This window comes from Anarrhichthys ocellatus, unplaced genomic scaffold (assembly GCF_004355925.1).
Source record: "Anarrhichthys ocellatus isolate YVR2014 unplaced genomic scaffold, GSC_Weel_1.0 scaffold15, whole genome shotgun sequence".
NCBI lineage: Eukaryota > Metazoa > Chordata > Actinopteri > Perciformes > Anarhichadidae > Anarrhichthys > Anarrhichthys ocellatus.
Genome location: NW_022280045.1, coordinates 1,124,289 through 1,136,870, shown reverse-complemented (window position 1 = coordinate 1,136,870; position 12,582 = coordinate 1,124,289). Strand labels below are relative to the sequence as shown.

The following is a 12,582-nucleotide window of genomic DNA, read 5'->3' as shown; positions in this document are numbered from 1 at the left end:
GTGCGTGCGTGCGTGCGTGCGTGCGTGCGTGCGTGCGTGCGTGCGTGAGACACAGACAGGGAGAGAGAGACGAGACAGGCGAGTGTAGTCCAAAGCCAGCTTAGCATGCTATTGTGCATCATTATACGTGCATGAGAGTCCAAACGGAGTGTGTGTGTGTGCGCTGTACTAGCATGCCGGACTTATTCAAATGTCTGTATTGGAATGTTTCTGATTTTGTGCTGTGTTATAATGCGTGCGTGTGTGTCTGTGCGCGTGTGTGTGTTTTTTAAAATGCCCTTGTGGCCGAGCCAGAAATACCGCAGGCGACCAAATTTGGCACTGATCCTCAGCTTGTCCCCTCAGAGGCAACACACACACACACACACACACACACACACACACACACACACACACACACACACACACACACACACACACAAAACCCGGAGACACACTTTGATTTGCACCATCTCGTTTGAAGTGCAAGACCCAGAGCCTGACAGCTTATGATTAATATAAGCCCCCGCCCTCTGCCCTGTCCGCCGCGTGCGCCTGCAAAACACGCACACCCAGAAAGAGATACATATGTTGTTTTTCGTGCACGCACTGTACACACGCGCCTCGGGGGGCTGGCTGGCCGGCTCTTTGAACCAGTGCCTCTGACACTGTGCCGTCACAGCAAGGGCACCTCTGCCCCCCCCCCCAACCCATCACCACCATCCACCAGTTCCTCTCTCATCACTTTCAGAGATTGTCGGCTGCCGTGTTCTCGGCTGACCGGGTCACAAAACGTCGACTGTCTCATCTCTGAGGATTTCCTGTGCGGGAAGTTAATCTTTTTAGGGGCTTTCAGGGTTTCCGATTGATCTGTGGCGGCCACATGGGGCGGCTAGCGGGGCTTGGCTTTAGCTCTGGCTAATTCATATTAATGACTGGGTAATTTATCCTTATGACTTGATGCTTCTGAAAGATGCAGTTATTGTAGCTTGAGTTGTTATATGACGTATTTAAAGAACAACTGAGGGAACACTTGATGATTTATTGACTCAGCAAGGAGACTTGATCCCTGCTTTTTACATGCCAATAGAGAGTTCCAAATGTATCTTTTGAGAGTGAAATTCCAGAGTATAAAGCCACTAGCTCGCAGTGCATGTTTACCAGATAACTGCTGATGCAGCCTATAAAATCTTAACAGCCGCGGGTTCCGTTCTCCGTCTACACAGGATGCGTTCAGGGAGTGTAGGTCACCAGCGTTCTGACAGCACTCAGAACCCAGCACACTGTCGTTGTGCACGTAAAGTGGAAGAAAATAGTCCGTAAGCGGGTTTGGTTGAGTGAAATGTGAGCTGTCACGCCTGCTTTATGGTCACACCGTAAAAATGAGAAGCCTGCTAACATAATATATCCGGCCCTCAATATAGTGGGTAACACTTGGGCGCAGGGAGGTCGTAGTGAAGTGACATTTTAAGTTTGAAGGGAGACATTATCGCGACGTCGCGCTCTGGCTCAAACCCTGTATCTGGTATAAGATATCCCCTTTTTTAGATTTTTCTTCACTGCTGCACACAACCCATCCAAGTAGGCAAAAATAACCGTCTTGAGTATTGATTGTCTCGAATGATACTTCAATGGACTGTAAATGATATATTAAGAGAGGACAAACCCTACACAGGAGGCCTTGTTCAGCATCCGAGGATTAAATCGGCACCCGTCAGAGCGCCTGCATTATTGATGCTGCTGTTTGCATTCAGTTCTTCTGTCAGCTCGCAGAGGCTTTCCAAGGGAGAAGATACTTCTGTCTCTCATTTTCTCACTACGTCTCACCTCTCTTTCTCTCTCCCCTCTATCTGTGTGCCTCAAGGTCTCATCACACATCCCCCCCCCCCCCCCCCCCCCCCCCCCCGCTCCTTCCTGGATTTATGTAACAGAGTTTTCAAACTTGACATGGCGCTGTGATTGGACTAACAATCTTCTGCGAAGGCCTCTCCACCAGTTTAGTGCGAGTGAGATTTTTATTCTCTTGGCAGGGGTAGCCCTCCGTCTCCTCCTCTGCTGCTCTCTCGTTTGTCATTCCTCTGTCTCCTCTCTGTGGGAGTCTGTTACGGATGTCTATATAGTTAAGACACAGGGCTGATCTGCGGCGCCGGGGAGTAGGTGTAGTATCTAAAGACTTCATTATCAGCAGGGAAAGCTGGTGTCTCTGTCCTTCTATCGCCTCCTCTGTCTCACCCTCTCTTCCCCTCTCTCTCTCACTCTCTGTCTCTCTCTCTTTGTACGTTTCATTTTCTTTCTTCCTCTCACCGGCACACAGCGGGGCGCCATTAGCCATTCAGCACAGAGGGGCCTTCAGGAATTGAAAGCGACGGAGCAGAAAAAGAAAAGGGAAAAACTGAATCGGGGAAAGGAGACAGGGGAGTTTGGAGGAGGGAGGGAGGGAGGGGGGTGAGGGCAAGAGTGGATGGAGTGAGGTGTTAAGGCGAGAGCAAACCAGACAGGGAGATGGAGGGATTAGGGATTAAGGAAAATTATGTGGGGGGGGGACAGATTTCCATGGAGATGAAGAGAAATGACAGAGGGAATTTGAAAGCCAGCTGAGAAAGAGCAAAACCAAAAGTGTGGCCAAGAGCTGGAGTAAGAGCTAGCGAGGGATATAGATGCACGGGGCATGCATGGGGTATGCTAATTATGGATATTTGAATTATGAATGAGATTAATTACATAGGCAGATGTGAATATATTCACATTTTCTGTCTCTTACTTTAGCCCAGAACCTTTTTAAATGGTAATGCCTTTCTCTTGGCAGAGGCACACCTCTCTTTTCGCTCTTCCCGTCTTCCTTGTCCTCTCTCCCTCTCGTCTCACCATTAGTTCCCTCTCCTGACGCAATGAGGCGTCCGTTGAACGAGTGCTGCTCGGTACCATCAACACAACTCAGCACACGAATCTCAATCTCGCCGCAATAGTTCGTACACACACACACACACATGTGCAGTCGTCATTTATTAGCGAAGCTAATGTCCGGAGTGCTTAGCGTGACTTACGAGTCATCGGGACGAGCCGCAGAGATGATTTGCTCTCTTTATGGGGTGTTTGTGCTGTGCTATTTTTTGCTGCAATTTGCATTTCCTGCTCTGTGACAGAATAAAACAAAATGAATGTGTTCTCCCCTCAGGTCCTGGCAACATGGAGACTGTATCTCTTTGCTGTCAAAGTGCCCACCAAGGTAAATGTTCCCCCGGCTCTCAGTGGAATTGTATGGCTCTCACTTGCCAGCCTTGATCTTGTGGTGATTCACAAGAAGTGTGACAAAAAGGAAGTAGAAGACTTTCAGAGCAAGAGAGAAGAGATGATGATGATTGTTGTGATCCGCGTGTCATCAGCAAGCCAACAGTTGAAACTGAAAACAAGAGCACCCAGCATATTAATAATCCCCTTCATTCTTTTGTGAGCTCAACTACATCAAGCACAGTAGGTCCCAAGATTCATGAATTCATAAAAGGCCCAAACCATGAAAATAAGACCCAAGTTGTAAAAAGATGAAATTATCTTTTTACAGATGATGAAAAATAGGAATTTTGACATCTCGGTGTCAAAACAATAATATTTTTCTGCTCTTTTCAGATGGAGGTCACCTTCAACTTCCTGGAAATCCGAGCAATGAACACCTATCCGGAACACCAGGTGACGCACTGAAATTCAAAGTGTTTTCCTGCAGTTTGGACTTTCACAGTTGCTTAAAGTGTTACTCTTGACTAACTGTCATGTCCATATATATACACACACACACACATACAGGTTGTCATCGACACAGACAAGACCACCTACTCGCTGAGACTACAGACCCAGGACCAGCTGGATCACATCGTCAGCCACATCAATTACGCCCTCTCCCGAGTCTTCAACAACTCCATTTATGCGTGAGCATCTCCGAGCACCGCGCCTCGAGCAAAGAAACAAAGTCTTCCTGTTTTTGTGTTTTGTACGCGCTGAGGAGCGAAGACAAGTTGGCCGACGTTAACAGCACTCGACGTGTGCGTTGGCACAACTTGGCAGCTTCACTTTCGTGCAGCTTCCCTCTTCGGCAGCCAAATGCATTCTTGTGTTGCTGGAGTTTGCATTCAGCTCATTTCTGTGTCACAGGAGACGTTTAACACCCAGCAATCAGTGGGATTAAATAAACCAGCTGACACCGAGTAGGCAGTTACCTGAAGGCATTGTGTTGGCTTCTTTCTCTCTTTTTTTTTTTTTTTCTCTCATCTTTTTTTAGTACAAGCAATGAGGATAAGAACACACAGTCACTGACGGAGTGATAGGCTCCGGCCTCCAGTCAAAAAGCCATTCCTCCAGTTAAAAATGCTGAAGTGGGCTGTGTATGTCCTTTACACTTTCTAAGAGAGTGACGCACAGAGGACGCACACTAAAGCAAAGCCCGGATAGAGTTTTGTCCCATGGTCATGTGAATGCATGGGTGAGCAGGCAAGCAAGGCAGAGTGTATTATCCTCTCTCTCGGGTCTCATCTACAGTTTCTAAGAGCAATGGGATTGACTGTGATCCGACTATTGACCTGCACAAGGCTATCTCCGCGCTCCATCATCTTTTTGGAATGTCTCTTTTCCATTAGGGCCGCGGCAGATGATTGCTTCCAGTGAGAACATTTAAGGAGAATAAAGAGGGAAGGGAGGACAGAGGGAGGGCAGTTGTTGTGGGTTTGATTGTGCAGCCTTGTAGCCGATTGGTGCCGCTGCATTGAGGTACACAATGCAGATGGCATCAAGATAACGGGCGCATACGCGCGCCAAGGGCGGGCGACGATTGTTGAGATAAGGTGGGGATTAAGGTCACGGATGTGGTTAGGTGTTGTGTGTGTGTGATTTGTTGACAAATGGGATTAAGGATGGTGTGTGTTGAATGTAGTGGTGTAATCCTATCAAAAAGCCAAAGCAGGTAGAGCACAGTGTTGTGTTCAAACACAGTATTTACTTGGTGATCTCCTTACTGTTTTCTGCTTACTGGATGCTTTTTCTCAGAGAAATGTTTGAAAGAAAACAACCAGTAAGCAGAGGAATATGTTTGTTTTTTCTTTTCTTTTAATATATAATTGCAGCGGGGAGCAACGGTATCTTTAAAATAAAAAAATAAAAAAGCATCCCAGGGATTTATTCACTACCAAAGCAATTGCATAAGCAGTTTTGACATTGCAGCCGCTACATTTCCATCCTGTCTCTGACTGGATGAATCAATGAGGAACAAGTGTGCTGCAAATTAGCATCTTGCCAATGCAAATAAGGCGGCGTTATCATTTTGACAATATTATGCAGCTGTTGTTTGTTAAGTAACACTGTTTGGATCTGAATCTGTGTAGGTCAGATCCCCTTTTCGCTATCCTTATTTACTAAGTCGTCTGAGGTTGTGTTTTTATTCATGGCTACATCTCGCAGGAAGGTGCGCTAGCAGGCAGCGGGACCGTTATAGTCTTTAAATCATTCACACCTGGAAGCAGCCTTGCACCGTCTCTTGCGCACTGAAGTGCTCCACTTATGCAGCTGGGAGTTCGGTGCCTTGCTTAAGGGCACTTCAGCAATAGCAGCTGAGGGAGGGGCGAAGCATAATATTTACTCCCCCCCCCGCAACCCATAATTTGGACCAGATGCTTTCTAATCACAACACTGATTCTCAAAAGTGTACATATTGAAGACCACTTTGTTGGAGACTGAAATATCAGGAAAGTCCTTCGGATGTATCCTCTGGGAACCCTGAATGTCTGTGCAAAGTGTCTGTCCAACTCGTCTGATAACTATTGAGATATTTCAGTCTGTAGACTCTTGTCTTATTTGAACCAGCTCTCTTCCTCTTTGTCCTCCAGTCCTCCTATTTGTCGAGCAGAGGAAGACGTGAGTGAAGGAAGTCACAAGTTTTCACCAAACTCTGAATCGTCATTGGAGGCCCAGAAAACATGTGGTGAGTTGTCTATTTTTCTGTCCATAGCGCATCAAGCACACACACACACAACCACACAGACATGTGCGGTTGCACTTCAGAGTCCATCTGCTCGCTGACTCACTGACTCGCCCCAAATCACGTTGGGAGACTCATCCTTAAGTGGGTCAGAGGACCAAAGCTGCTGGATGCATTCCCTTTTCTGCAAGTAATCTCATTAATCTACAAGAAGTGCTCCTTCATGCTGCAATACTTTCATCTCCCCACCAATTTTTAAAGCTAATCTCACTCACTCTCTGCTGACGATCTCTGTCTCGCTCTCTCCCACTCCCTCTTTCATCTCTGGCCTTTCCCGTTTTCACTCCTACCTGGCATCCTCTGCTCTGAGTTTATTCCATCCTTGCCCTTTTCTGATCCGTTACGGTCTGGTTTGGATTGATTTGTTGTCTCCTCTTCACCTTTTCAGGAGGTTTTTCTGAGACCTATGCGGCTCTTTGCGACTACAACGGGATCGGCTGCAAAGAAGAAGTGCAGTGGGTGAGGACACTATACAGGCTGCACAAAACCACTTCTGTCGTTTCAGATACTCTCGATTTTTGTAGATTTAGGAACACTAAAACGTTTTCTTGAAGTTCTTGTCCCATATCGCTCTCACTCTCTGTAACTCAGTAACATTTCTTTCTCCCTTATCTTCCTCCCCTCCTCCGGTCCAGGATGTTGACACCATCTACCACTCTCAGGACAACAGGGAGTTCAATTTACTGGATTTCAGCCATCTGGACAGCAGGTGACTTAGTTTATTGACATCTTAAACACGACCAGAACTGAATACAGTTGTCCAGTATGCACTGATTGGAAAGACACAAACTTATTCTGCAGCAGCCTACAGTGCAGTCAGTGTGTGTGTTGACTCTCCGAGACATTAGATCTGAAATGAAGCAGTGGAAATGAGAGCAAAGTGCTGACTTTCAGCATTAATTAGAGAATGTTTACAAACGCACCAGGTTGCCATTCAGGAACAGAAAGTAATTGGACAAGTTAAAACAAACTCATTATATCTGATATTTTTAAGTACTGTCGCAGTCGATGTGTGGCTGTCTGTAATCCACAGACATCAGCCGACAGTTGGCATAATCCTTTGTGATGCGTTGTCAAAACTGCAGCCGTCCCTAAATGTTTCCTGTGTTTTAACTTCAGTCTGATCTCAAGAAAGTGAAGCGCCTACTTAGCTGCATTGTGGTTTTTGGTGCTTGATGTTGCCACTCAAGAACATTCCCCTGGTTGCCTCGATGTAGATGTTAAGTCCCTATCAAATTTAATGATGGGTATGAATATGCAAATGAGTATGTGATGCGAGTTGAATCTTGGACCGCGATTGGCTCCAAACTAGTTGCGAAGTCACAAAATCTTTCTGGTACGTCCACAGCTTTAAGGTGAGCTCTTCACACATCATTTTGCGAGGCGACCCGTTTTGTAAAAACAAACTAAATTGGCCTGTCTTTTTTAAGCTACAGCCAATCAATTCCACCTTTCCCAAACAGGTTCTTTCGCAGCAAAAGAAGTTGGCCTACAGGTTGGTGCTCCGCTGTGCTTTTATTAATATAATGTCCCCGGTAGTGGGAAATAGCCTGCACCCTGTTGCTGCGAGGCTGGTTCCGGGGAAACCCATCGTTATCCACATCACTTTACAGGCACAGCTCCTTTTGAAATGAAACGGGTAATGGAGCAGTGTCATTTTCCTCACCCAGTCAGAGCTGAAAGTGTTGGAAAATAATCGTAGTTCAGTTCTACTACAGTTTGCAAATGGTCTCTATGTGGTTGGTGACCCCCCCCTCCTGTTTTAAGCATTCCCAAAACTCTTCACCTTCCTCATGCAAGGCTTGCATGTAGACCCGTTTGTACGGATTGAAATACATCCTCACCTGTGGTATGTATCTATGCCAACGAGTTACTACGAGCAACCGCGGACACATTTGGCCAAATGTCACCAGTTAACACGGCCACTCGTTAAACTGAAACACCTGTTGCTCTGAAACGGTCGGGATCCTGTCGGAGTTCTGTGGCCCTTGCGTGCGACAACCAGACGTCTTGATTCTGCCGCTTTCGTTGCCAACATGCGCAAACTAATTCTTCCCTGGGAATTAATCAATTACAATTGTGCCCAAAGGCTTCGCTGCAGTGTGCACACAGTCCTGGAGCTACGCTTTTCTCTCGTGGCACAGTTCCAACTTTTCCAATCCGTCTGCATAGGGAGAGGAAGACATCACCTCCCACACGATGGGCGAAAACACGTCTTTGTAATCTGTAAATTGAGTGAGAATTGTAGAAGATAAGTAAAGAGATTTTTATGTGAAGATATATATTTATTTCCCACTCCTACACACAAGGCATTGACCGTAAATGTGCGCGTACACTACTAGACATGTTATATAAGACGCCAAACCAATAGCGGTGTAACTTGCAATGTGATGCGCTTCATCCTCCCCCCCCCTTTGTTTGGGTGCACTGTAAGCAGATACATGACACATGGTCTCCTACAGCACTTCTGACAGCAGAGTAGCTGCTTCAGGAGCGTCTGCTGCGACCGTTGGTCGATGCACATGCCGTGGGACACTGTAACTGAACATCCACATGGCGTCCCCTGCCAGTCAGCCGGGACCGAAATGTTTGGGATTGTAACTGAAGCCGAGATTCAGCACTTCAGTCGTCGTCTTTATTTCAAATCCGCTGTTCTGCAGCGCAGACCCGCAAAACAATAAAAACACATCATTGTCCCAATACCCTCTGACTACTCTGTAGTTTTGAAAGACATTCCGCATCATGATGTTTCGCAAAAAATGTGTCCCAGACTCTCGTCTTATATGACAACAGAGCATCTGTTGGTTGAACAAGACCCTCCCTGGGTAAAACGTGAAGTGTGTTGGTCTTGCCTCCCTCGCTCTGGCTCTCTAGCTGTCCTATGTCTCTGTTCAGTTGTGTTTAGAAGTTTGGGAAGATCACAGAGAAGGGGGAACGCTGAGCTTGTCGGAGGCAGAATCCAGGGCGCGTTGAAACAGCTGTAAAATGCCATATGCCTCCACCTCCCCGCTGGTCTCTTTTTAAGTCCCCCCCCTCCACCCATTTCCTTTCGCAGGCATATTGAGGAAGAGCGTACGTGTCGCTTGAGCGCTGCCGATCATAAAAAGATTTTTTGACAGCCGACGTGCAAATGGAGCGCTTGTCTTTCATTTGAGGAATGTTTTGTCCTCCGAAGAACCCAGAGGCCTATGGAACTCTCTCTACTTCCCCGTGTCGAGACAACAATCCCGACTGGAGAGGATGCGTTCGCACTTTAAAAAAAGTGCATTCCTCATCAAAGGAGCGAAGCCTTGCCATGCTGCTAAATCAGAAAGCCATTCATAGAGGCATGATTGCAGCAGCAACTCATGAATATATTAATGTCTTTCACATCGAGTGCTAAAATCACTGCATCGGGGTTGTTTTTCCCTCCGATATTCTATATAGTTTGTGTGATTAAGAGAAAGTCTTTGCAGGGGAAGCTTGCTGTTTTTTTAATTTTTTTTAAGATCCTCCTCTAACATATTGTTCCCTTGAGCCTACAATCCAATACTAAAGACTCTCTCTCTGCTATTCTAGACAAGTTTTATCAAATCGAAATTGATATGGGCAGCAAAGATTTAACAAAAGAACAAAAAAAAAAAAGAAATCGATGCAGGGAAGCAATCAAGAAAGGCTGCAAATGACTGTAGAAAGGATCCAAGGATTGTTCTTTCCATGATCATGTGCCAGAAGCTATTTGCGGCGCATTACTCCCTTCCTCCCCTCCTTGTCCTTCCACGTTCCCATCCTCTCGATTGAGCCCGTCTACCGTTACCACGAACGACGGGATAAGGCTTTTTTTCTGCTGACTGCTGTTGGTCCGAACATCGTTTCCACTCACTCCTCCTGGCTGAAAGCGGACACCTTTTCTGTTTTCTGGCCCCGTCTCATCCCGTTGTCATCCACTTCCTTTATTTTCCTCAGCTCTCTTGTTCCAGCTCTGTTTCTCTGAATCACTCACTCACTCACTCACTCACTCACTCATGCCTGTCGAATGGTTCTGTCTGGCCCACTGCAGGTTGATACCATGTTGCAGAGGAGACACTGTGTGTGTGTGTGTTGGGGCACATCTTGGCTTGACAATCCCTACACACACACACACACACACGTGCGTGCGTGCGTGCGTGCGTGCGTGCGTGCGTGCGTGCGTGCGTGCGTGCGTGCGTGCGTGCGTGCGTGCGTGCGTGCGTGCTTACTCACTAACAAGTCTGGATGCAGCGTCCAACTTTTCTCCAACTCTCTGTCTGGTTAGTTCTTCCCGTCACTGAAGCAGGACCGCAGCTCCACAGCTCACTGCTACCGTCCGCCTCAGCTGTCACTGGTACAGGACCTGAGTCACAGGCCTGTACGGGGTTAGACTGCGGCATTGATTTATTACCATACAGCGTATCGCTGTGCTTCAAACTCCAGCGGTCTTCCGACTTTTGTCCTACAGTCGGCCAGATTGCTGTCAAGTTTTTGTATGAATATTTATAATCCATAATCCCCAGAGGATGAATCCTGAGGATTTTTAGTGCCTTCTGACCTTTCTGACTCTAGTGCTGCCACTCGGGTCAGTATATGCACCTTCCATGGCAAGGATATTCTCACAAAGTGATATGCATATTCATTGTCCCCACAAGGTGAATATTAATTATTAATGTTTTTGATGACACCCCCCCCTCCCCCAGCCTCAGAACATTTGTCTCTTTATCACTCCAATAACAAAAATGATTCACAAGAAGTATGAAATCTAATGAGCACATAGCCATGATATTTACTGAGCAGTCAGGAGGAACCCTGTTCATTGTGGACCAGCTTTACCCACACAGTGTTAAATAATCGAATGGGCTTATTGCCGTTTGATAGTCTGAGCACAGCCATGCAGTCAGGGTGATCTTTTCCTCTGAACCATCTCAGGAGAAACTCTCTATCTTAACCCCAGTACTGGTGAGGTCTAAGAACATCTGTGTGCATATCGTGGGCTGTAATAATTGCTGGAGCCTAAAGGGTTTGCTCCAAGGACGCATTTGGATAATTACGGACCCCATTTAGACCCCTTTGGATGTCTGCTCAGGTCAACATGTTCACACACGAGCAGGCAGTTTGTGTGGTCGTAGATCTGGGGCTGCATGCTGTTGACAGCATTTGAATCGCACCTGGAATTTTGATCCGAAAGAAATCGGCAATTTGAATACAAGTTTATTTTTGAAATGCACTCATTCGCTTTTTTGCCAAGAGTTAGATGAGAAGATTCATACCTCATGTCTTATACTGTATATGAGGCTGCAGCCAGTTAGCTGAGCTTAGCATAAAGACTGGAACTAGAGGAAAACGGCTATTTCTGGTGTACTAGCACCTCTAAAGCTCAACAGTTACTTCCATGAGTCTTCTTATCCCACGAAGGTACTCAGTGTGGACTCTGCTGGCTCCGGGAAGGACGTCTCTGTGCCCGGCCAAGAAATAGTGCAGCACAGAACCCCCTAAAAAAAAAACCCCATTCACCACATCAGTTTTTGTACAGTTTAAAAAAACAAGATAGTCAATGTGCTGCTGCAGTCACAAAAACGACAGTCCTCCCATTCATATTGAACATGGGCAGTGAGTTTGGGGAAAACACTGCTGTCTGTGGCGAGAAATTGTAAACTCAACCAATCAAATAACCGCCGACAGCCACACATGATGTTGTGTGAATGAGGCCTGAGGGTCCTGGTAGGCGGATTATTTTACGTTTTGGACAATGCCAGGCTAACTGTCCCTTCAGTTGTAGTTTTAGTCTTTAACATTCGATTCCACTCCCAAACCTAAATGGAAGACGTCGACAGATTGACGTGCTGCGGGCGACACGCCCTCGTGTACGAGTACAAGACGACGCATAAACACCAACCACGCTGCATGACTGAGTGAGACATCATAGAGGTCGAACTACATGTCCCACTGTCAAAACGCCAATCAACAGCTGGTGCTGGTGATGAATCTTGACGTGTGCATCATCTGCTCACACACACACACACACACACACACACACACACACACTCCTTTTCTTCGTCTCTCTGGGCTTATTCTCTCTGTCTGTCTCTGTCTCTGTGTGTGCTGCTTGTTTGTCAGATGATGTATAGCAGGTGTAGCGGCAGTGTGGCTTTAGTTGGACCTTAGAGGATTCTAAAACTCCCTCTTTCTCTCTTCCCTCTCCCCTCACAAACACACGGGCTGCGTGTCTGTTTGTGTAGCAGTGGATGTAGTGGTGTTCGAGGTCTGTAGCTGGGATGAAACGAGGGCTTTATTGAGTAATCCACTGACCCACGCATTGATTTTCACATCTTTCTTTCTTTTTGTTGTTGTTTTCTTGTTCTCCGCGTCTCCTCCTTAGCAGGGCTGCAGTATCAGTCATCCCTTAGAAAGCGGCCCTGCCCACATAGTGTACTCTCTGTCACAGTGATGAACTGCTTTTTACTAAACAGGCGAGCAAAGAAAAAAGTTTGGCCCACGATAAAGCAGATGGAGTTTGCTAATTTAAAGATTTGAATTCTATCTCTAGTGTGTGTGTGTGTGTGTGTGTGTGTGTGTGTGTGTGTGTGTGTGTG

At 46.6% G+C, this 12,582-nt stretch overlaps 1 protein-coding gene across 4 annotated transcripts in view; it reads left to right on the top strand.

Annotated features, from left to right (window-relative positions):
- Window positions 1–12,582, top strand: part of carmil3 (capping protein regulator and myosin 1 linker 3) — a 74,670-nt gene that overhangs the window by 9,814 nt on the left and 52,274 nt on the right. For all 4 annotated transcript variants that reach the window (XM_031854471.1, XM_031854470.1, XM_031854469.1 and 1 more), the window contains exons 4-9: window positions 3,155–3,205; window positions 3,604–3,663; window positions 3,778–3,899; window positions 5,847–5,941; window positions 6,387–6,457; window positions 6,634–6,707. In XM_031854471.1, coding sequence (XP_031710331.1) covers window positions 3,155–3,205; window positions 3,604–3,663; window positions 3,778–3,899; window positions 5,847–5,941; window positions 6,387–6,457; window positions 6,634–6,707 — 473 coding nt within the window. The remainder of the gene's footprint in view (window positions 1–3,154; window positions 3,206–3,603; window positions 3,664–3,777; window positions 3,900–5,846; window positions 5,942–6,386; window positions 6,458–6,633; window positions 6,708–12,582) is intronic.